This window comes from Lissotriton helveticus, chromosome 3_1 (genome assembly GCF_964261635.1).
Source record: "Lissotriton helveticus chromosome 3_1, aLisHel1.1, whole genome shotgun sequence".
In the NCBI taxonomy this organism is placed as follows: Eukaryota; Metazoa; Chordata; class Amphibia; order Caudata; family Salamandridae; genus Lissotriton; species Lissotriton helveticus.
In genome coordinates, this window is record NC_136061.1 from 1,029,777,045 (window position 1) to 1,029,802,686 (window position 25,642).

Consider the following 25,642-nt stretch of genomic DNA (forward strand, 5'->3'; position numbering starts at 1 on the left):
TTAAAAAAGACATCTAAGGCATTGAAATACATGAAAGTACTCCCAGAGATCCTTAGACGCAACTTGACAGTTTCAGAACAATTCATGTAGTTTTTTTGTCCATGGTACATTTTTACTTATTTTAGTAGATAGTCATATAATATGATGACTGACCTAAAATACTGATATTATCGGACATAAATGACCATGACCCTGAGGTAATGGGCAAATCTACTCACGTGTTCTTACGTTTGACACATATGACCTCGAAACAGTGTCTTGCTCCTTGCTGTGGCATAACCTCATGGCTCCTTCGTCTTAAAACACTTCTCTTGGAGAGAGAAGAATTGTGAGATGAACTGATTGTATGCCTGTGTCCAGCAATTGCCAGCTGCTCTTTAGATTGTTTCTTAGGTCAAGAAAACATTCAGAGAGTATCTGAACTCTTAAGCTCAAAACAGTAGTGTTCACGTTGGTGACTTCATTCAGGTAATTTTTCACACATTCACAATAAGGGTACCCTTTCTTAAATGCGTTACACTTTTGCAGCTTTTTCTCAATTTAACGTTGCCCAAACCAGCCACAGGAGGGCTAGATCCGTGCCATATTTGTATAATTTCCATTGACTCTGTAAATTAGATCTGTTTAGATAAATTGTATGTACATTTAATTTACGTGGATATCTTGGAAATCTGGCATCAATTCCTTCCTTCTTGATGTATGTTCGGCAATCCTATTTTAAAGTCTCAGAGTCTTTAGAGGTGCCCAGCTATGCTTAGATTACACTTTGAGCTGTGTATTAATTACTTCAGATAGACATTTGGCTTGTACATAATAGGAATGTAGAACTTTGTTATTTCAATAATCAAAAGCTACCTAGTTGCAGATTAGTGGTAATTAAAGGTTATCTTCCTCCATACAAAGTCAAAGCATGCGCATTGTGACTTACATAAACATCCAAAACAGAGTACAAGAAAGCCAAAATGAGCTGATGTAATGACATTGTTTGCAACCTCATAAGTATTGAACATTAAAGCATTAAAAGGAAGAATATTATCAGCAAACATTTTAGCATTTTTTATTAAAGAAGAGTTTTTTTACTATAGTTAACTTGATTTTGGAGTGCATTTACTAGGCATTTGCGAATTACTTTCCACTGTGGCAATCGTTTTCTAGGTCTGGTGTTAGTAAAAACCCTTTAATTTTACTAAAATTATATATATCATATACTTATTTAAAAGGGCGTTCAGCCATCTTTCTTCATCCATTGGTCTGTTGTTGTGTCATTCACATTTTGCTTCCACCCACTACAGCATACAGCATGGAGTAAAAGGTCTGCCTACTTCAGCCACTGGGTACCTTCAATTTGAGCAACTACATTAAGCCCTTTCACAAGAAGCATATCCGCACACAAAGGAGTTCCCTTCAATGCCAGTGTTTCTGTTTTTTTTATTTTATTATTACTTTAGTGTTGTCCCTGTTTGTACAGCCTGACGTGAGAGCAGGATACTTTCTATCAGATTTCATCATAATCAGTTCCTGTCTCCTGCCAATTCTGTTGTAAATTAATTTTGATGTGGCTTTTGTTTATCTGACTGCTACCTTTTCATACCAGGCCGGCAGCTCACATAAACTCTGAATATAAGCTCATGAGGGGGCTATATCTTTGCAAGTATGTCTGTCTGTCTGTCATTTCTTCTCCCTTTTCTTTCCTTCTTTCTGTGCTTCTCTCGTTCCTCTTTCTTTGCATCTTCCTTTCCTCTTTCTATCTTTGCTTACTTCTTTCCTTTCTTTTGTTTTCCTTTCCTGTTACCTTTTTCTTTCTTGCCTTCATTCCATTTTCCTGTTCTTTCTTCCTCTTTCTTTCTTTTCTTCTTTATTTCTTTCCTGTGAGTTGCGCTTTGCTGGCCTTTCACAAGCTGTGCAGCCACACACAAAGTAGTTCCCTTCAGTGGCAGGAAGTACTACGGCATGTGTGTGCTTTTCTGAGACCAAAACAAAATGTTGCTTTTAGCCAATATCCAAGGGCCCAGCATGTTTTCTTCCCAGCACCTAAATAGGATGTATAGTATGGTGGCGGATATAGAAGAAGAATTGGTCAGGGACACAGGTAATGGCTTATGTATTGAGGGAATTTCACAGAAACTCACCATTGCAAAAGCATCCGACAGCGAGATTATGGCAGCAAGAGCAGCAGAAAAATATATGGTCTGGAGGCAAAACTGTTACGAATATAGTGAGCAAGTGGGGCATTTATTGGCTACAGCGACAAGACAGAAAACAATTGGGGTGGGATCCTTGAAATTAAGAATTAAAAGGGTGAACTAGTATCCAATCCTAGGGATATACAGGAGGAGTTCCATAGATATAATGAGAAACTATATGCAGAGGGACACCCAGATGGGAGGCATATAAAAGAGTATCTAGAGGTACTTCAGATTGAACAATTTTCACAAGAGGACGTGGAATCCCCTGATGCCCCATTTTTAGCAGAAGAGATCCAAAGTGCCCTGAAAGAACTCCCCTCTGGTAAAGCAGTGGGGCCCAATCAAATTCCTTTAGAATTTTATGAAATGTTTTTTCCAGCTCTGGGGACCGACCTAATTTATGTTATTCGTCAAGTGCAGAAAAGAGAGCCCCCCTCGATTAATGGGCCTGGGCTAACATTGTTCTCTTCCAAAAGAAAGGTAAACCTCCAGAAGCGATGGGTACTTATCGGCCCATAAGCCTTATGAATAGCGACACAAAAATATTTTCTAAAATATTGGCTTATCGGCTGAGTGGTATCATAGGGAAGGTGATATCCCCAAGACAACACAGGTTTATCCCGGGCAGAGGTACAGCCAATAATATATACGTAGACTGATTACTCTATTCAATGGAACGTCAGTGACACTCATTCTACTCAACACTGAGAAGACGTTCGATAGGATCTTCTGCGAGTACTTATGGGCCTGTCTTGAGAGAGTGAGGATTAGAAAGGGGTTTATCGAGGCACTACAGACACTTTATAGAGCTCCACGGGCCCAGCTTAGATTAATGGGAGGGCAAACTGATCCTATACTTATTACTCGGCGGACAAGATAGGGGTGTCCTTACATCCCCTTCTATATGTGTTTTATATAGATCCCCTAATCTATAAAATAAAAGCCAACGTGATAATCCAACCTATACGGCTCCAAGGTTGGGACACCAAAATATTGGGGCATGCGGATGACCTGGCTGTAATGACACCTAACCCCCATGTAGCCCTGAGGGAGATTGAGAATGAGGCAAACAGTTTGGGGCAGTTTCAAGTTATCTGCTTAGTTGGGAGGGAACTCAAAGTATGATAAATCATTGAACCTGTCTGTCGGATCCACAAGTGATGAAATCTGCAGTTTATCTAGAGGTCATTATAAAATCCGAACTGGGCAAAACTGTAGAGGAAAATATGGCCCCTGCAATTCAAAAAGGGAGGAAAGATCTAGATATGCTGAATAATCTGCACCTGTCAGTCCTGGGACGATGCAACATCATTAAAATAATAGTTCTTTCAAAGTTTTTGTATTTCTTTAGGACTAGTCCTTTAGAGTTTCAAAATCAACGGTTTAAGGGGATGGAAAGATAGTCAATAAGTTTATATGGGTGCATGGAAAGAGCAGAAAGGCGTTAAAATGTATGTTCCTCCCTAAGGAAAGGGGGGATGGGCTGTCCCAGACGTAAACATTTACTACTGGGCAGTAGTAATCCAATATATGCAGGAACTTTTGGGAGGAAGGGTGGTGGCTCGGTGGAGAAGTGATGCCCCCCCAGATATATATGAATTGTTATTAGGGAAAAAGGCCTCTAATTGGCATTTGAAGTACAGTGAACCTAACTACCATAAAAACGTCAAATGTAAGACCCTAGGGGTGGCATTTTCTGTCTGGGTTGGGAAGAATGAATTTTTATACTCCACTGTTTGAAAATGGAAAATCCATTATTCCCAGGAAATATTCCTTGACGGGGTTATGCAGTGCTGGAATGCCCTAGGTGTGGGGAAAATTTAGGATCTCCTTGATTCACATGAAGTGGCATCATTTGAGAAGGTTCGGCGGTCCTTTAATGTTGATCGGAAATACATTTTTTAATATCTACATGTTCGGAGCTATATCATGAAAGAAAAAGGTGGGGAAAGGGTTTTTATTAGAGAACCCGTGATAGAGGTGATAAGGGACCCAGAGGGCTGTACTATTACCCAGATATATGGAGGATTGAGGTCATTGATTGCTGACAATTTGGAGAAACATCGTGAGAAATGAGAGCAAAGGCTAGGTATTGACAGGGCCGAGTTTCTTGACTCACTTGCACGAGGCCACTCCATATTGAGATCTGCTGGGTTACAAGCACAGCACTACAAGACAATATTCTCATTATAATACATGCCAGCTAAGATTGCTCAATGAGGTGGCACAGAAGGGGTACTTTGTCCCAATGTCGTAGCATTGAGGCTAATATCACCCATATGTTTGCATCATGTCCAGTCTTAGAGTCTTGAAAGATGGCCATAGAAAATGTCCTGATGCAATTCATGAGATCAAAATAAGGCTTACACTAGATTTAATATTATTAGGGATTACGAGGGAAGGAGTCCCTGAGGCGCATCGAGAATTTGTCTTCACAGTTATGGCAGTCGTAAGAATATGTATAGCTCCAGCCTGGCTGGATCCGAGCCCCACTACATTTCAGTGGTGGCTCTCACGGCTTTTAGCTACTTATAATCTTGACAAGGGCTTATATGAAAGGAAAGGATGGAGGGCTAAAGAATTAGGGAAACGTATTTAGACCCCATCTACAAATGGAAAAACAATAGCTTAGCCTTATCCTTAATCACTAGTATTTGTTTTTGGTGTCCTCAAACCAACCCAATAACATTATAACGCTATATTTTTTATCAGATATGAAATGCTGAAATAAGATATTTAATTCCTATTTTCCCTTTTATAAATTTATAAATGATTTATCATATTTGTATTCAGCTAATGGCATTTAACTTATAGTGGCAAACTAAAAATAAAAAATTTTTTTAAAAAGGAGAAAAAAAAGACAAGGGCCCAGCAGCTTCCACAACAATAAGGTTTTGCTAAATCCATGACAAAACAAAACTAGAATTGTTAAAAAGCTGGCAGAGAATGCCAGACCCATTGGCTTTGCCAATGCTTGTTAATAATTGTTTCCTAGAGATGATAGTTAGGGTGCTTTGAAGCATTGCAAAGAAAGATAGAGAACTGTATTGGGAGGGGTATTTCCCAAATGTACATTGTACCAAATGCAACAAATGTACTAATAATACATGTGAGATGTACCAAATGTATAAAGGCCCCAAAGGTATATGTATTGTGCACCTTGTGAATAAAAAGAAGCATAATGCCTGCTCTGCTAAAGTGTGTGATGGTGGCTGGTGATTTTTTGGGACCTAGAGCAACCAGACAGAGACAGAAAAGTAAAATCAAAGGAAGCCATCAGCTATTAATTTGAAAAATAATTGTAAAATGTAGAGAATACAGTTAACAAACAAAACAGAACATAGTACTATTGCAAATGTTTACGCTATTATGAAGTTTAAATATTAGATTTAACTGACAGCAATTAGTTCGAGGTTTAATGATTGAAGCATCAATTTACACAGTTTCGACTGTGAGTGATTTTGATTTATTGCTGAATTAGGCTGAAATTACTTTGGAACTTTGAGGAGTAAATCACACTTACTCACATAAACAACTTTGGTAATCAGGGGTTTCATTTTTTATATTTCAACTTCCTAACGCAAACCGGAATTTGGTATTTAGTACCTTTGTTTTGGACTTTGTCACATATTTATGTATTTTCAAAATGTAACCTAGAACCGGCTTCATCTCTTAATATTACTAAAAACAATATTTGAATTAAGAAAATTATATTACTTTAAAAAGTGGTTGGCTCCAATATATTGAGTCTGACACTGATGTGGAGGTCATGGGCTAAGCAAACATCACTAAAACAGAATATAATTCAGTGTAACAGTTAGTTGTAAAGTTGCCACCCTTTCCTGGGTGTAAAAGCGTGACAGAGCAAAAATAACTTGTCATGCAACTACTTTCTGGGAAACTAAAGAGTCTTTAAGACATGCTTATGGACAGGGTTTGCTCAGCGGTTGGCAGTGTTTGAACCACTAAGGAAGAAACAAATAAGCAATGAGGCTCAGTACATGAGACAGGTATTGCAATTTGTCCAGTTGAAATGTACATATACTTGAAGATGGATAGGCAGAATTATCTAAGATGTGATATAAACTATATATTTTAAAGTTGTAATAGGACAAATATAATTGGGTTACTTATTGCCCTCAGTAGTTGATAAATGAAAACACAAGTTAGAAGTTGATTTTATACATTTTATATCAGTATTGCTGCCCTACCTGTCCTTGATATGGGCAACCTTTCTGAGAGCAACACGTACCGTGGTAGAAAGGTGAGATAAGGCCTTAATGTGAAGGAGTTCTTCATATATGATTTCTAAATCATCAACAGTTCTCTGGCCAGGACTATGAAGAGAAAGAAATAACAAGGAAAGTAATTTAAATGGAACAAAGCTATGACTGTCAGAACAGCAACATGATTATTTTGACAGAAAAGACAATGATCAACTGAATCTAAAAAGTGGACTGATAATCAGCCTAATAGTCTATAATTTCAGTAAATTCCCGATAAAAAAGTAAGTTCAATTGCTTAAAGATTTTTACATTTTTAAATTGTGATTGTGCAATTCATAGCAACCACCAACAAAAGAAATTATTTTTTTAAGGCTTTTTCTTTTGAAAAACAAATTGCGACTATTACTTCATAATACATTACAAGAACTTGATCTGAGAATATAAATTGACTAGATCTGGTGTTAGAACAGTAATTCTTCCTCACTGAACTAAAGGCAAGACAATGTATTGGTCAACGTCAGAGTTGTGATGAGGTCATGGTTGTAAATAAAGAAGCATTTAAATCTTTTTTTTTTTTTTTTAAACCGGTTCAAACTAAATGTAAAATGCATTGAGGTAAATGTGTTATGTTTCTCATTGAATGTTTCAAACATATGGTATTTGGAACAGAACGTTTCAAATTATTCACCAAAATGCATGAGCAGTAGGTGCCAGTAAGAATTTAAATTTCCTTAGTAGTAGTGTTCTAAAATATTACACATCGACATGAAACATAACTTGAAAAATTGGTAGCTGAGGTTAAGCAACTGATCATTTAAATATTTTAGTCATCCCAATTTCAGAACCCCAAACACCATGGCTAGTTGTCTGAGTAATATGTCAAACAACAATGAATTCCACAATCAGCAAAACATATCCATATCCTAGGACTATCTAGAGAAAAATAGCAATGCAAGTAAAAAACAATCGAGCATGCTTACTGCTCAAAGAGTACACTGTGGCAATGAAATGGAAAATCAAATTCAAATAATATTAGACATTGTTCAAAGAATAAAAACTAGTGAGTGGAAGAGAGTGCTAGGATTTGAAGGGCTTGTGTGCAGTCTGCTAAAAATATATTATTAGATAATATTTCTTTAGTAGCAGAAAGCAAAGGAACCCTTGTAAAATAACACATTCTGAATAACACTCACGGTTTTCTCAATATCATTCTCATATGAGCATCTGGTCCGATCTGAGACAATAATAGAAATGTATCTTGGAGCTCTTCATCACTTTCCTTCTTCTCTTCCTCAGATGGCATTGGGGCATCTTCTTGTTCATCATCAAGGAAGCGATAAAAAAGATATTTGTCTTGGAAATGGTATTCTTGATCCACTGGGGAAAGACATGATAAAAAAAACACAGGATATTAGAATGTGGAAAGTCTCTCTAGCCACAAACCTAATGTTTCTCGTCTCCAAGTTTTTCTGTATACTGGCCACATCCTATATATCACATCAAAAACGTATGCGCAGAGTGAATATTTTGTGTCACACTTTTCCAATAACTCTCTTTAAGTTGTTAGAAATGTTTGCTACCACTTAATCATTCATGTATGAGATGCAAATGTTTTCCAGTACAGGGATTGGCAGAGCGAGTGGTATGTGCCTTAAAGTATAAAGAAACATGAAATGTTGGAGAATTGTCAAGTTCTCTACAGTCTGAACTAAGTAATTGTAAGATATATAGATTTCCTGAAACATGTTTAATTGTATCTCATCAATGTACAACATAACAACATACAAACACAAGGAACAAAATATGCATTTCACAAATTACAGTGACAGCTGCAAAATCATCAACAGCTTCTTATCTTTACCACATTATGAAAGCACAGCAAGCTTTTATTATCTCGTTCATTGGTCAAAAAAGTTGTAGGCTGAAAGATTTGTCATAACAAAACAGTGACCAAGGTAAGTCTAAAATTACAAAAATGTAATTTCTTCAAAACGCAGTAGATGTTTGTAGCATTTGATCACATCTTGTGTTAATGGACACAAGGAATTTAGACACTTTTTAATGAGTATCATTAGGAATTATAAAGGACAAATAATATTTCCTTTATTTTGCCACTCACGTCACTCATGTTTGAAAGACTGACATGTCTTGATGATAAAACAAATAAAGCATTTCTACGGTTAAAATAGCTGTAGCTTTTGTACTGTTTCACTTGGAATTTTAGCACTTTCTACTGTAAAAGGCAGATAATTCATGCCAAAGTGTTTTGGAGCAGTCCAATCTTAGAAGTTTAGATCACTATCCATAATGTTTTCTCTGCTCATGTTCACTTTGCCTGGATTAAATGAAGTACATATAAGAAAATAACAAACAATCAAAGGACACAAAGAGGACATTTAAATGATGGCAGTCTGTCCATCCAACTGCATGGTGTGCAAAGAACAGACTGCCCTGACCCCACAGCAAATCAAATGCTAAGCATAGAGATCTCCCCTGCTGTAGCATGGATGTTGTGGCAAAAGTGACTCCATTGACAAGGGGGAGGGGGCAGTCTCTGCAAAATGTTGTGCTAGAACAACCACCAGCCATGGAGGACTACTGAGAATTATTTTTCTTGTTCTCCAAAAATCAAACAATGAATGTCTCCCACTATGTTGGGGAACTATTTTCATTTATCCTCTTCGTATCTGGGAAAATATACGCTAGAAGCCATATACTAAATAGGACAAGGATTCTGATGATGTTACAAAAGAACCCATGTGGTAGGTGGAATGCAGGCACTGGATTTGCAATTAAAGAACCAACTGAGTCACTATCATTGTAAACTCAGTGGTACCCTTACTTTTAAATGAGGGAAAAGGGTTCATGTGTGTTGGAAGATGATGTCCGTCGATACATATGGCAATTCCATTAGCAATTTCACATATTGACCTAGCATCAGGAATAGAAAAAGACAGTGCCCTGTCTCACAAGTTAAACTGAAAAAATACAGAGTTCACCACCAACTATTTGAGGAGCTTCATTCTGCTTTTAGAAGATGACAGCAAATGTATTTGTACTTTGAACATCAGTAGAAACAAATCAAAATATCTCTTACTGTGCTGTAAAACTCATGATTTGACCTGTAATTCTGCTTTGAAGAACATTCCTCAGTAGTGGCGTCAAAACTGACTTGCAGTAAGACATGCAGTTATGCAAAAGAAGGCCCACAAAACGTTTGACATTGTAGCTTAAGTGATTACCGAGTTCACTCAAGAAACACCTCTAAGACATGAAAGTCTTCATGAAGTGCAGTGAGTATGCTATGAACATACGTTGATTTGCTGCAATTCTGAGCTGCTGGCATTTTCAGTAAAAACTGTAAAATAAGTTATTGAAGATCGTAAGACTCTAAGAAAGGCACCGCAGGTGTAGAAGACAAAAGTTTTCATCCAAGATAACACAACACCCTAATGCAGCTGTTCGAAGAAAGAAGGAAGCCAAGACTTTCCAAGTTTTTCCACAGGAGCTTCCTTTAGTAGAGCTTGACTAATCTCGAAGCTCAAACCTGCAAGACGCAATGTGCACAATGCCAAACTATTAAGTCCTTTTCAGAGGTAATGCTTTAAAGGAACATAAAAAATCAATAATAAAAGTGTAAAGAGGATACTATAATACTTAGTGCAGAATAAGATCACCACAGAACTCTGCCCTATTTGGAACTTGCTGGCAAAATGATTTCTAAGCACTCCATCTGCATGCTGCATCCAGCTATAGTTTCAGACTATATCTGCTGTAGAACAATTGTGATCATTGTTAGAAATGGGGGTCTCTAGTTGGTAGAGGTAGGTACCTTTGCCCAAGCAGGGACCCTTCTTCCTAGTCAGGGTAAGAGGGATACACTTCTAAAATAACCCCTGCTCACCCCTGGTAGCTTGGCCCAAGCAGACTGGCTTATCTCAGAGGCAGTGTGTAAAACATTTAGGCATGCATACATAAACACTGTGAAAACACTCCAAAGGGACACCATACCAGTTTAGCAAAATAAGAAAACTTTATCTAAACAACACAAGACCAAAAACGACACCAATCCAACATACAACACTGTAAAAATAGTTACTGTGCAAAATAACCTTTAAATTGCAGGAATAACGTGAAAACACAGTTCCTCCGACTCAGTAGCTCCAGTCGGGGCTACCATGATACTGAACATGACAGAGTCTAACACAGCCAGCAAACCGTGTCGGTACAGGTCAGCTAAAGCGTTGACAGACTCGGAGACAGTATCTTTCTTGTTGCGGCCAACGCGCCAATGCGAGTCGGTCGGGACAATTGTCGCGGTTGCACTGTGAGATGGAAGCCTTGCAGCGTGTGGTGTCCTCACAGCTCGGTGCAGGCAGCGGCTTGTTGACAGAGTCAGTGAGACCAAGGTTTGCGTTGCAGGGAGAGACGGCATCCGATGTGGTGCTGAGAGATCACGGTGTGGCGATGCAGCCGGTTGATGTGTGAGTAGGGCAGCGACGGGCCGGTGACATCTGTGCAGCGCGTAGCAAAGCGGTGCGAAGTGCGGTGCCCACGGAACTCGGTGTAAGCATCGGCTTGTTGACGCAGTTGGTGAGACCAGGGTTATGTTGCAAAACGAGGCAGAGCTCTCTGTGGTGCCTTCAGGATACGGAATCCTGCGACGGACTCAGTGACAGAGTCGGTTGCCCTTTTCTTCTGCAGCAACTGAAACCAGCGGCTCCAGAGATGATGCCCAGAAGGATCGTGAGGTCTTTGCTGTTCGTCAAGCCTCTTGAACAGGGGGGAAGCTCCACTTCAAGCTCTTGGGGACACTTTGCAAGGAGGATACACACACAGTTCCTCTCCTAGGCAGAAACAGCCACTGCAGGCCAGCCCCAGACAGCAGACAGCAATGGGGCAGTACTCCTCCTTTAGTTTCTCCAGCTCTTCTCCTTGGCAGAGTTTCATCTTGATTTTCAGAAGTAAAGTTTGAAGTCTTTTCTATCCCTAAGACTTCCGACAGGAGGCAAGCTCAACTTAAAACCCTTGGAGAAAACTCTAACAGCAGGCTGATGAAAGCACAGCCAAATCCTTTCCCTGCACAAGACAGAAGCAACCACTGCTGGCCAACCCCAACAGTACACAGCATAGGGGCAGTGCTCCACCTTCACCTTTCCCGTTTCTTCTTCCTGGCAGGTTCCTTAGTTCAGCAGTGATCTAACGTTCAGGGGTCTGGGCCCCTCTTTTTATGGCACAAATGTCTTTGTTCTCTGGTGGCAGAGAAGCTCTTTGCCCAGCCAAAACCAGTTATGTCCTCTGTGGTGCAGCTTCCTGGCAGGAGGTGGCGACAGCATTGTATAAGGCAGACAGGGCCTATTCAGGTGCAAGGAAAATCTCCTCCCACCACTCTAAATGCAGACCGGGCATATTCAGCCCAGCCCTGACTCATTCAGGAAAGGCCGGACACACATCAACCAGCCCCCACCCCGGTGGCTGTCTGAGAGAATGCAAATCCCCAGTCCCTGTCACGCCAAAGCCAGACAGTCAATACACAAACCAGCAGAGGCACACAGGATGGCTTAGCAAGAAAATATCCACTTTCTAAAAGTGGTTTTTCAAACACACAATATAAAAATAATTTTTACTAAAAGATGCATTTTTGAGTTCAGGCATATTAAACTCCATATTTCTATCTTGTTCCAATGCGAAGTTATATTTATAAGATGTTATAAATAAACTCCCATTCTATCAGATAGTCTTTCAATAGTGAAAAACGAAATTGGCAGTATTTTACTATCAGGACATGCCACACACATCAGGGCATGTCCTACACTGCAGCCTGCCCACAGGGGTACTTTGGGCCTACCTTAGATGTTACTCACATATAAGAAAAGGGAAGGTTAGTGCCTGGCAAGTGGTTGCACTTGCCAGGTTGATATGGCAGTACCTGCACACAGGCTCTGCAATGGCAGGCCTGAGTTACATTTACAGGCTGCTTATGTGAGTGGCACAATCAGTGCTGCAGACCCACTATCAGCATTTAATTTACAGGCCCTGGGCACACATAGTGCACTGTACTAGGGACTTTCTAATAAATCAAATATGACAATGATGGAATCACCAATACATCATAACAATTTACAGAGAGAGCATTTGCACTTTAGCACTGATCAGCAGTGGTAAAGTGCCCCGAGTCATAAAACCAACAAAAACAGGTCAGAAACAGGAGGCCACAAAAGCAAAAAGTCTAGGGATAAACCTGCTGGACAAGCCAGGCCTAACAATCCTGTTAATATTTGAACGTTTCAATCAACTAGTCTGAACCATTTTGTCTGAAAAAAACAAAAACAAAATCAGACTATTTGATGTCAACTTGTGTCTACTATATAATGTGCTGTAACTGTATTTGTTTGTAAGGCATGTGCAGTTCTCAGCCCTGGATATTTGTTTTTTGCTTATTGTACATGTGTTATATGTTAAAGTTTTGTTTGTCCACCCAACACCCTCCTTCATCCATGCTCTGATTTAAATGAAATGTTCAGAACCTGATATTTTTTCTCTTTATAAATGTCTTAGGGCCCAATTATGAATTTGAGTCGGTTGTCATGGCTATCCGTCGGCACAGCTGCGGCAAACCTGTGTAAGGACTGCCCACCATATTACGAGTTGAACATGGGAAGGTCCTTTGCCCTTCCAGTGGCGGTGCCTGGAAAACAGGCACAGCAATTGGAACGTCAAAAAAGTTCGAGTACAGTATAGACGTGGACGTCCATGCCATGTTGGAACTTTTTGGGAAAACAGACAGGGAGACACAGTTTGTGCCGCCCTCCAAATGTATCCCCAGTAGGTGGACATGGTGGCCCCCTTGTTCCTGCACCGCCAGCCTTTTCATGCTGGGGCTTCGCCATGAAATGGCTTGCGGTGCAGGGACTCATAATATGCTGAGCGGGACTGCACCCGTCCCCGCTCAGCATATTGCATTGTGGTGCAGCTGCGCCACTGCAAGGGAATAACTGTTCCCTCGCGCAGCAGGCGGTTCACTGCCAATGCAACAGTGGACGTCTTAATTGGCTAAATGGTGGACCGCCACTGCTGCGCAACCGCGAATCTGGCAGTCAGGAGACCGCCACACTTGTAATCAGCCCCTTAGTTCAGTTTCACATTGGTAAATTCAAACTGTAATTAAAACTATATAATGCCTTCATGTCGTAAATCAAACTATTATTTCAAACTAGTTACTAAATATCATGCAATAGACCATTAATGAAGATCGACTACCAAATGATAATACTTACAGGAAATGTTTGCATTACATATCATTCATTACATTAACTTACTTCGGCCATGATGCGACCATAAACGTACAATGAATATAAAAAACATAGTACACAGTATAATGAGAAGTACTTCACACGTTGGGCATAAATTTAATCTCCAAAGATAACCAATCTGTACCTTTTGTAACATTCAAGTGCATGCTTCATAATAATCCCTGTGACCAAAATTTCTGATTAGAAGCATCAATAAAACACAATACATTAATAAGCACCACCATAATGCTACCATTGGCACATGAAGAAATAATCAGACATAAACCCCTCCTTTTGATTGCACATTTTATGAAAGAGCAGATGTTAACACAATTGGGGGGAAATTCATTTTTTGCAAATATTCCAAAGCAACCAAAAAGTCTGAATGCCCCGCCTCCTAACAATGGGAAGCAAATACATCCTACTATATTCCTGATAGACTGTACAAATAAATACAAAATACAACAGGCTATGAGGTGAGGCCTCATCACAGAGGCATATCACAATGCTACCCCTCTCATACTGCCCCAAAGCGAAACTCAAGTGTCATCTCACGAAACCTAAGGGAACCGTGTGAGTAGCATTCTCTCCCATATCCAATGTATTGTGTGTGGAATTGCATTGTGTTACCATTCTGGTCATATAGAATTCTTCTTTTGCAGTCTAATTATTTTGCCTTTCATTTTTATTGAGGACATTTCTTTATACAACACTGGAGTCACTGTGCATTTTGCTGTATGCCTTTATTAGGGAATATTGTAAAAATACACTGTTGGAAATTGGACTATTAGTTGTGTGGCCACCACAAGTAATAGATCCACAATTGTTCTTAGTGGGAACCAAACACCCCATTGTAGTGCTTGACTCTCACAGGGTCCCCATTTTACCATGCTACCTATGCACTGTTACAAGGCTGTGTACAACAGTAAACTCCCACGTCCAGCCCACACCTGTGTGCACACATGCTCACCTGTGTTCACATGTATTAGCCACGTGCATTGTTGCAGCCTTATCTTAAAAGGTGGACACTGACAGTAAACAAGCGCAGTCCCAAAGACGTATTATTACGGGGGTGAGATACTGGTAGTGAGACTCATCAACAGTAAAAAGTACAAAACCGAGTGACCAGAAAGCAAAAAATTGGGGCGTACTGAAGGGGAAGAACCCAATCTGCAAAATTCACATAGTGATTGTTAGAAAGGCGACCCCGGGGGAGGCAGAAGAGGTCTGACTGACCACCCCTAGGTCCACCTCTCCTTCGAGAAGTAGCCGAGCGTTACGGAGGGGCCTCCTGAATGAGGGCCCTCTCCGAGGATCGTACAGCCGAGTAATCACAACACTACAAACGGACACCACGCAAGAGATCAGGTTCTTAAGCTTTTATAGGTAGTAAAGGTTGCTGGTTCTTGGCAGTATATACAGAGGGATCGAAGGATCCGTAAAGTCTCGGAAAAGGGGGGTAGGTAGCGGGACAGTCTAGCTCTGGGCGGAGGAAGGGATACCCTACGCACAGCTCTCAATCCTCGAGCTGGGGGGTTCCGAGGGGTTCGAGCCGCGGCAGCGCCAGCAGGCTTTCAGATAGTTCAGCAAGGTAGGCCGCGGCAGCGCCAGCAGGCTCTCAGATGGTTCAGCAAGGTAGGCCGCGGCAGCGCCAGCAGGCTCTCAGATGGTTCAGCAAGGTAGGCCGCGGCAGCGCCAGCAGGCTTTCAGATGGTTCAGCAAGGTAGGCCGCGGCAGCGCCAGCAGGCTCTCAGATGGTTCAGCAAGGTAGGCCGCGGCAGCGCCAGCAGGCTCTCAGATGGTTCAGCAAGGTAGGCCGCGGCAGCGCCAGCAGGCTCTCAGATGGTTCAGCAAGGTAGGCCGCGGCAGCGCCAGCAGGCTCTCAGATGGTTCAGGTTACCGGAGATGAGTTTGTCTGGTGTCGGCCGTGACAGCGTCAGCAGGGCTTCCAGTCCAGGATACAACTGCTGTCCTCCTCCGGGGCTGGCCCAGATATAGGTCTGGAGTCCTTTGATGTCCGGGCCCTCTCTCCTGGAGGTCGGAGGTGCCGGGATGATGGTGTCCAGACACCCAGCAGGGGAGTGGAGCCAGCGCCCAGGGAGGCTGGAGGGCGATCGATACCAGGCGTCCGGGGACGGTTGGGGAGCCATCGAAACTCCTCTCCTCTTGTCTCTGGTGGAGTGGCCACTCTACCACCCGGAGGTTCTTGGTGCCTCGATGGCGGGCTCGCGGGGGCTGTGGCCGCGGCTGGGCCGGGACCACGTGTCTGTGACGTGATGGCCCAAGATGGCGTTGGGCCTGGAATGTGGGTCTGTGGTGGGCACCGGACCGGTAATGCTGGGGCGGCCCGAGGGTGCCGTGTCAGGGGTTGTGGGCCGCCGGGTGGCGGATCTGGTGGTTTGTAGGTCGTGCAGAGGGGTGCCCAGGGTCGACCCGGGCTGGATGGAGGGCCGATGTCGCCCGGGGCCCGCCAGGCGGGAGGGGTAGGACCACGCCACGAGGCCGGGTCCAACACACGTCCCCTCCAGCTGAAGGCAGGGGAGAGTCACCCATCTTCTTGGGGATTCTCCTCGCCGAGGCGGAAGAATCTAGAGAGGCCGTCAGCGTTGGCGTGGTCGTTGCCAGGGCGATGCTCCACGGTGAAGTTCATCCCCTAGAGAGAGATGGACCAACGTAGCAATTTCGGGTTCTCGCCCCGCATCTGCATCAACCACCGCATGGGCCGATGGTCGGTCTGTACCCGGAAGTGGGTGCCAAAGAGGTAGGGCCGGAGTTTCTTGAGGGCCCACACGAGGGCGAAGGCTTCCCTCTCGATGGTGCTCCATCGTTGTTCTCTGGCCAGCAGCCGCCGGCTGATGAAGGCAACGGGAAGGTCGATTCCCTCCGAGTTCGCTTGGGAGAGGACCGCCCCAATGCCGTGTTCCGAGGCGTCAGTTTGGATGATGAACTCTCGGCTGTAGTCGGGGGCCTGGAGCACCGGGGCGGTGCACATGGCAGTCTTTAGTGTCTCAAAGGCTACTTGGCACTCGGGGGTCCAGTGCACCTTCGGGGGTAGTCTCTTGGAGGTTAGTTCTGTGAGGGGCCCCACAATGCTCCCATAGTCCTTTATGAACCGCCGATAGTATCCAGTGAGCCCCAGGAAGGCTCGGACGGCGGTCTGGGTGACGGGGGGCTCCCAGGCCTGGATGGCGTCGATCTTGGGTTGTAGGGGAGCCACTTGGCCGCTCCCCACTTGGTGTCCCAGATAGGTCACGGACCCTTGACCGACACGGCACTTGCTGGCTTTTATTGTTAGTCCGGCCCGTTGGAGGGACGTCAGGACCTTCCAGAGGTGGGACAGGTGCTCATCCCACTGAAGGCTGTACACTGCAATGTCGTCCAGGTAGGCGGCACTGAACTCTTCCAGTCCCGCCAGCACCCTATTCACAAGTCTCTGAAAGGTGGCCGGGGCGTTTTTCATGCCGAAGGGCATCACTTTGAAATGGTAGTGGCCATCCGGGGTCGAGAAAGCGGATCGTTCTTGTGCTCCTGGTGTGAGGCCGATTTGCCAGTACCCGGCCGTGAGGTCGAAGGTGCTGAGGTACCTGGCGGCTCCCAGGCGGTCGATCAGTTCATCCGCTCGGGGAATGGGATGGGCGTCGGTCCTGGTGACGGCATTCAGTCACCGGTAGTCGACACAGAACCGCAGCTCCGGGGGCACCCCGGGGGCGGCGGCCTTAGGGACCAGGACGACGGGACTGGCCCATGGACTGTCCGAGGGTTCGACTACCCATAGGGCTAGCATTTTGGAAACTTCGGCTTGGATGCAGGCCCGGACTCGGTCGGGGACTCGGTAGGCTCGGTGCCGCACGGGCGGGCTGTCCCCGGTGTCAACATCGTGAACACACCACTGTGTGACCCCGGGGGTGAGGGAAAATAAGGTCGCGAATTGACCCAGCAGTTTCTGGCAGTCCTGGCGCTGCTTGGGTGTCAGCGTAGGAGAGAGGGAGACCCCCTCGACAGAGCCATCTTTCTCGGAGGTGCTCAGGAGGTCTGGTAGAGGCTCGGAGTCGTCCTCTACTCCGTCATCGGTAGCCAACAATAGGCTCAGTTCGGTGCGGACAAAGTGGGGCTTGAGCCGGTAGGCGTGTAAGACCCGGAGGGGATTCCGGGGGGACTCCATGTCCACTAGGTATGTGACGGGGCTCTTGCGCTCCACCACCTTGAAGGGCCCCGTCCATTTGTCCTGGAGGGCGCCGGGGTCGACCGGGGACATGACCCAGACTTGCTGGGCCGGCTCGAATTCAATGGACGAGGCGTTTTCATCATACCAGCGCTTCATCTCCTCTTGACTGGCTTTGAGGTTGGTTTCGGCCAGTTCCCGGAACTTCCGAGTCTGGTTGCGGAGAGTCAAGAGGTATCGGAAAACATCGGGCGGAGCATCGGAGGCGGCCATCTCCCAGCCTTTTTTGACCAGGCTGAGGGGGCCTCGCACAGGGTGTCCATATAATAGTTCAAAGGGGCTGAACCCCAGGGATTTCTGGGGTACTTCCCGGTAGGCGAACAGGAGGCATGGCAGCAGAACGTCCAATTTGCGCCGGAGGGGTTCTTCTAGGCCCTTGATCATTCCTTTCAGGGTCCTATTAAATCGTTCCACTAGTCCATTCCCTTGAGGGTGATACGGGGTGGTGAACTTATACGCGACCCCGCACTGTTGCCATAGGGACCGCATATATTTGGATATAAAGTTTGTGCCCCGATCACTTACGACCTCTCGGGGGAAGCCGACTCTAGAGAAGATCCCCATGAGCGCTCGGCCCACTACGGGGGCTGTGATAGTCCGGAGGGGGATAGCTTCTGGGTAGCGGGTGGCATGGTCCACCAGTACGAGGATGAAGCGGTGCCCCTGAGAGGTTGGAGGATCCAGGGGCCCCACGATGTCGATTCCTACTCGCTCGAAGGGAGTGTTCACCACGGGAAACGGTTGGAGTGGGGCTTTGATTTTCCCCCCACTCTTTCCACTGGCTTGGCAGGTCGGACAGGTTCGGCAGTGGTGGTACGCATCGCTGCGCATCTTCGGCCAATAAAAGTGGGTCACCAGGCGGCTGTAGGTATTGTCCTGTCCCAGGTGCCCAGCGAGGGGTATATCATGTGCCAGATTTAAGAGGAAGTCTCTGAAGTGGAGGGGGACGACTAGCACTCGGCCGGCCCCCAGCTCGGCGATTTTCTGTTCACTGTACAGGAGGTCCTGGTCCCAATAGATCCAGTGGGACCCCGAGGGGGCTCCTGTGGCTTGTCGATCTTGGGTTGTAGGGGAGCCACTTGGCCGCTCCCCACTTGGTGTCCCAGATAGGTCACGGACCCTTGACCGACACGGCACTTGCTGGCTTTTATTGTTAGTCCGGCCCGTTGGAGGGCCGTCAGGACCTTCCAGAGGTGGGACAGGTGCTCATCCCACTGAAGGCTGTACACTGCAATGTCGTCCAGGTAGGCGGCACTGAACTCTTCCAGTCCCGCCAGCACCCTATTCACAAGTCTCAGAAAGGTGGCCGGGGCGTTTTTCATGCCGAAGGGCATCACTTTGAAATGGTAGTGGCCATCCGGGGTCGAGAAAGCGGATCGTTCTTGTGCTCCTGGTGTGAGGCCGATTTGCCAGTACCCGGCCGTGAGGTCGAAGGTGCTGAGGTACCTGGCGGCTCCCAGGCGGTCGATCAGTTCATCCGCTCGGGGAATGGGATGGGCGTCGGTCCTGGTGACGGCATTCAGTCACCGGTAGTCGACACAGAACCGCAGCTCCGGGGGCACCCCGGGGGCGGCGGCCTTAGGGACCAGGACGACGGGACTGGCCCATGGACTGTCCGAGGGTTCGACTACCCATAGGGCTAGCATTTTGGAAACTTCGGCTTGGATGCAGGCCCGGACTCGGTCGGGGACTCGGTAGGCTCGGTGCCGCACGGGCGGGCTGTCCCCGGTGTCAACATCGTGAACACACCACTGTGTGACCCCGGGGGTGAGGGAAAATAAGGTCGCGAATTGACCCAGCAGTTTCTGGCAGTCCTGGCGCTGCTTGGGTGTCAGCGTAGGAGAGAGGGAGACCCCCTCGACAGAGCCATCTTTCTCGGAGGTGCTCAGGAGGTCTGGTAGAGGCTCGGAGTCGTCCTCTACTCCGTCATCGGTAGCCAACAATAGGCTCAGTTCGGTGCGGACAAAGTGGGGCTTGAGCCGGTAGGCGTGTAAGACCCGGAGGGGATTCCGGGGGGACTCCATGTCCACTAGGTATGTGACGGGGCTCTTGCGCTCCACCACCTTGAAGAGCGCCGTCCATTTGTCCTGGAGGGCGCCGGGGTCGACCGGGGACATGACCCAGACTTGCTGGGCCGGCTCGAATTCAATGGACGAGGCGTTTTCATCATACCAGCGCTTCATCTCCTCTTGACTGGCTTTGAGGTTGGTTTCGGCCAGTTCCCGGAACTTCCGAGTCTGGTTGCGGAGAGTCAAGAGGTATCGGAAAACATCGGGCGGAGCATCGGAGGCGGCCATCTCCCAGCCTTTTTTGACCAGGCTGAGGGGGCCTCGCACAGGGTGTCCATATAATAGTTCAAAGGGGCTGAACCCCAGGGATTTCTGGGGTACTTCCCGGTAGGCGAACAGGAGGCATGGCAGCAGAACGTCCAATTTGCGCCGGAGGGGTTCTTCTAGGCCCTTGATCATTCCTTTCAGGGTCCTATTAAATCGTTCCACTAGTCCATTCCCTTGAGGGTGATACGGGGTGGTGAACTTATACGCGACCCCGCACTGTTGCCATAGGGACCGCATATATTTGGATATAAAGTTTGTGCCCCGATCACTTACGACCTCTCGGGGGAAGCCGACTCTAGAGAAGATCCCCATGAGCGCTCGGCCCACTACGGGGGCTGTGATAGTCCGGAGGGGGATAGCTTCTGGGTAGCGGGTGGCATGGTCCACCAGTACGAGGATGAAGCGGTGCCCCTGAGAGGTTGGAGGATCCAGGGGCCCCACGATGTCGATTCCTACTCGCTCGAAGGGAGTGTTCACCACGGGAAACGGTTGGAGTGGGGCTTTGATTTTCCCCCCACTCTTTCCACTGGCTTGGCAGGTCGGACAGGTTCGGCAGTGGTGGTACGCATCGCTGCGCATCTTCGGCCAATAAAAGTGGGTCACCAGGCGGCTGTAGGTATTGTCCTGTCCCAGGTGCCCAGCGAGGGGTATATCATGTGCCAGATTTAAGAGGAAGTCTCTGAAGTGGAGGGGGACGACTAGCACTCGGCCGGCCCCCAGCTCGGCGATTTTCTGTTCACTGTACAGGAGGTCCTGGTCCCAATAGATCCAGTGGGACCCCGAGGGGGCTCCTGTGGCTTGTGCGGCGGCTTGCTGCCGGAGTCCTTCAAGGGAAGGACAGGTCCTTTGTTCCCGGCGGAACTGCTCACGGGTGGGGCCCCCTTCTTGGCGCCACTGGGCTAGTTCGGGAAAGGGCCCGAGCTCGGGAAGTTCTTCATGGCTGGGGCCTTGCGACCCCCGTTCTCGTTCGGCTGTGGCAGTGGCGGGTGGCGGAGGTGCCGGCCATTCAGGTTCTTCGGGCAGATTGTCTTCGGTTGGGACTGCATCCCGGGTGGACATGGATCGGGTCATGACGCAAACCCACTCAGGAAGGCCTAGCATCCCCAGATGCTCTCTTCGTTCGATCTGTGCCCAGGGGGAACTTTCCAGGTCGTTCCCGAGAAGGCAGTCTACTGGGGCATCGTCTCGGACGGTGACTTTCAGCATGCCGGACACTCCTCCCCACTCGAAGGGGATGCGGGCCATCTGGCACAGGCTCTCGGAATTGTCTGCTGACCGGACAGGGCACAGGACGTGTGGCAAGATTTGTTCTGGGGTCACCAAATGGCAGCGGACGGCGGTTATGCTGGCCCCCGTGTCCCGGAGAGCCTCGGCCCGGCGTCCGTTGATGGTGACCCACTGGCGGTACTTCTGGGTGTTGACCGGAATCTGGTCTCGGGGGATCATGCCTTTGTCGCCCAGGGAGGCGAGGCACATGGCCGCGGACTCCCATTCTTCGGGTTCCATAGGGATCTCTTCTCCCTCATCTTGTTCTTCGCTCAGGGCGGCTGCAGTGATTTGTCGACCGGGGGGCCCGGTGGGGCCGGGCCGTTGGTTCATGGGGCAGAGAGGATCACTGGCATAGTGACCCAGCCGCTGGCATCTGTGGCACGTAACGTTGGGGCGTGGCCCCGGTCGGGCTGGATGGGCCCCCCTCGGGCTGGAGGCTGGTGTAGAGGAGGCGGGCGAAGACCCCAGCGGAAAGTCTCGGCCTCGGCTGATGCCCGACCCGCCGCCTCGCGGCCGGTGGTTCCCCGGGGACCCTCGTCCATATTCTCCTGTGGGGTTCCGGTGGACACGGTTGCTCGCCCATCGATCTGCCTCGACCGCTAGCTTTCGCGGCTCGGTCAACTTGCTGTCGAGGAGGTGCTGTCGTAGTTCACTGAAGCAGTTGTTGGATAGGTGCTCCCATAATATAAGGTCGACCAACTGCTGATAGGTAGTGACCTGGCTGCCTTTGGCCCACCCCTCGAAGGCTCTGCTAAAAAAGTTCACATATTCCACCCAAGTTGTACCGGGGATTTTTTTACAGTCTCGGAACCTCTGCCGGTACATTTCGGGGGTGAGTCCGTAGCGTGTGAGTAGGGCCGTTTTCATGGGTTCATAGGAAGTCATTTCGGTGTCAGGGAGTTCCAGCAGGGCGTCTCTCCCTTCGTTGACGAACTTTCCCCACAGGCCGGCGCCCCAGTCCTTCAGGGGCACCCGATGGGCGGTCATGGCCACCTCGTAGGCTTTGAACCATTGCTGGATGTCGTCGTTCTTGTAGTATTCTTTGACTACATCTTTCGGTAGGTGAACCTTGGTGTCCACGGAGGGGCCGAGGTCTTGGCCCCGGCTGCGCTGTCTTCGTTGAGCTTGGCTTTGATTTCGAGTTCTTTCAGGCCTCGTTCGTGTTCATAGGCTAATCGTTTTTCTTCGAGGTCACGTTGTCTCCGTTTTTCTTCTAGATCCCCCTCCAGCCGTAGTTGCTCGAGGGCTATCTTTTTCTCCGCTAGCTGGAGTTCTCCGTCTAACCGGAGTCGTGCAAGCTCCAGTTCGTGTAGCCGGTTGCGCTCTCGTTCTCGAGCGTCTTCATATATGAGGTCCGCATTTAGGGTTGCGGTTCTTTCCCCCGTCGGGGGTGTGCTCGTTTCCGGTTGTCCATTCGGGCTATTCTCCTCTTGGGGTGGCCTGTCTCGGGTTTCCACCCAGGCTTGTAGGGCCGCTTTGAAGTCCTCTTTTGTGTTCAGGCCAGTGGTAGCGATACCCATATCTTTACAGAATTGTTTTAGTTCTTTGTGGCTATATTCTTCCATCTTTTCTTTCTGGAATTCGGTAGGTGGATTTGTTCCTTGGGTCGTCATGGTCTCCGTGTGCTGTAGCGGGTAGATCCCTCTCTGTACGATTTTGCGTGGGCTCGGATCGCAGCGCCTGCCACCAATGTTAGAAAGGCGATCCCGGGGGAGGCAGAAGAGGTCTGACTGACCACCCCTAGGTCCACCTCTCCTTCGAGAAGTAGCCGAGCGTTACGGAGGGGCCTCCTGAATGAGGGCCCTCTCCGAGGATCGTACAGCCGAGTAATCACAACACTACAAACGGACACCACGCAAGAGATCAGGTTTTTAAGCTTTTATAGGTAGTAAAGGTTGCTGGTTCTTGGCAGTATATACAGAGGGATCGAAGGATCCGTAAAGTCTCGGAAAAGGGGGGTACGTAGCGGGACAGTCTAGCTCTGGGCGGAGGAAGGGATACCCTACGCACAGCTCTCAATCCTCGAGCTGGGGGGTTCCGAGGGGTTCGAGCCGCGGCAGCGCCAGCAGGCTTTCAGATGGTTCAGCAAGGTAGGCCGCGGCAGCGCCAGCAGGCTCTCAGATGGTTCAGCAAGGTAGGCCGCGGCAGCGCCAGCAGGCTCTCAGATGGTTCAGCAAGGTAGGCCGCGGCAGCGCCAGCAGGCTTTCAGATGGTTCAGCAAGGTAGGCCGCGGCAGCAGGCTCTCAGAGGGTTCAGCAAGGTAGGCCGCGGCAGCGCCAGCAGGCTCTCAGATGGTTCAGCAAGGTAGGCCGCGGCAGCGCCAGCAGGCTCTCAGATGGTTCAGCAAGGTAGGCCGCGGCAGCGCCAGCAGGCTCTCAGATGGTTCAAGTTACCGGAGATGAGTTCGTCTGGTGTCGGCCGTGACAGCGTCAGCAGGGCTTCCAGTCCAGGATACAACTGCTGTCCTCCTCCGGGGCTGGCCCAGATATAGGTCTGGAGTCCTTTGATGTCCGGGCCCTCTCTCCTGGAGGTCGGAGGGGCCGGGATGATGGTGTCCAGACACCCAGCAGGGGGGTGGAGCCAGCGCCCAGGGAGGCTGGGGGGGCGATCGATACCAGGCGTCCGGGGACGGTTGGGGAGCCATCGAAACTCCTCTCCTCTTGTCTCTGGTGGAGTGGCCACTCTACCACCCAGAGGTTCTTGGTGCCTCGATGGCGGGCTCGCGGGGGCTGTGGCCGCGGCTGGGCCGGGACCACGTGTCTGTGACGTGATGGCCCAAGATGGCGTTGGGCCTGGAATGTGGGTCCGTGGTGGGCACCGGACCGGTAATGCTGGGGCGGCCCGAGGGTGCCGTGTCAGGGGTTGTGGGCCGCCGGGTGGCGGATCTGGTGGTTTGTAGGTCGTGCAGAGGGGTGCCCAGGGTCGACCCGGGCTGGATGGAGGGCCGATGTCGCCCGGGGCCCGCCAGGCGGGAGGGGTAGGACCACGCCACGAGGCCGGGTCCAACAGTGATCCTTGGTATAAAAATAGAAGTTAATTGTTCAACTGTATTTGTCACCCAGTATTATTCAGCACAGGGTACTAGTTAGAGAGTTTAATTGTGAAAGTGACAAATGTGCATAGCTTAAGAAATGGTTTAATGGTACAAATATATGTACAATATATTTTTGGCCATTCGTGGTTTTCTGAGGTCAGCCAGCCTCAGTTGTTCCGGTGTATCAACACCCAGGACATGGAAAATGTCAGGTCTTCCATTACAGCCTTGTTTCAAGCCATCTGCAATATTAGCTTGACTGGAACAGGTGTGGTCCTGAAGAACAAGCCTGTACTGTCAGGAATTTCAAGGACAAGCAGCACTTACTCACTGATTGAGTAGGTGTTGTAGAATAGTTGCGTAGGGCAATGTCTTTGGCAGACTGTCTCTCGATGGCTGTGGCATTGGAAAGGAGTTGGGCATTTGATGTGACATCTTGATTAGTACTTCCATGTCAACACAGGCAGAGAAGGGATTAGGAGCAGTAATACCATGCAATAATGCCTAACGACATTTTGCATTTGCTGGTTGTCTGCTTTTCCCATATTTCTCTCAGCAACCTCACATTCCCATACTTTTTAACTTTCTTCACTTTCCAGTCTGGAGTACATTGTAAGTTGTCTTTCTAGTCTATATAGAATTCCTGTACTTGATGTTCCACATTCTGTATCCTTTGTACGTTTGTACTGTGGATTCTATACTGTGGCAGTTGACTAGTTGCTGCTGCAGTGGAGAGTCTGCTCTTACTCTACTGCCTATTCTATATTAAAGGATCTTACTAATTACCTCTACTTGGCCATTGGATTCATTTACTACACAGTCCCCTCAGGTTTTCTTCCATGGAGTTCCTGAATTTCTCTCTCTCTGCTTCTTATTTTCCTCTCAGCTTCTGCCTCAGATAATCTATGATGATACTCGCAGTGTGAGTCTGTTCCTGCCAAGCTTCTTGCAGCTTCCTCTCCCCTGCAGCACTAGGATTCCCAGTGCCACCCGAGCAGAAGGCGGTAAGTACACTTGCAATGGAGTTGTTGTTTATCAAGCAGTTATAGGATATTTATTCTACTCATCTATTAGTGC

The 25,642-nt window shown here is 47.7% G+C and overlaps 1 protein-coding gene across 2 annotated transcripts in view; it reads right to left on the minus strand.

Moving 5' to 3' along the window:
• RAPGEF4 (Rap guanine nucleotide exchange factor 4) overlaps positions 1-25,642 on the minus strand; it is a 980,403-nt gene that overhangs the window by 267,328 nt on the left and 687,433 nt on the right. For both annotated transcript variants that reach the window (XM_078681558.1, XM_078681557.1), the window contains 2 exons: positions 7,606-7,789; positions 6,439-6,523 (listed from right to left, as the gene is read on the minus strand). In XM_078681558.1, coding sequence (XP_078537684.1) covers positions 6,439-6,523; positions 7,606-7,789 — 269 coding nt within the window. The remainder of the gene's footprint in view (positions 1-6,438; positions 6,524-7,605; positions 7,790-25,642) is intronic.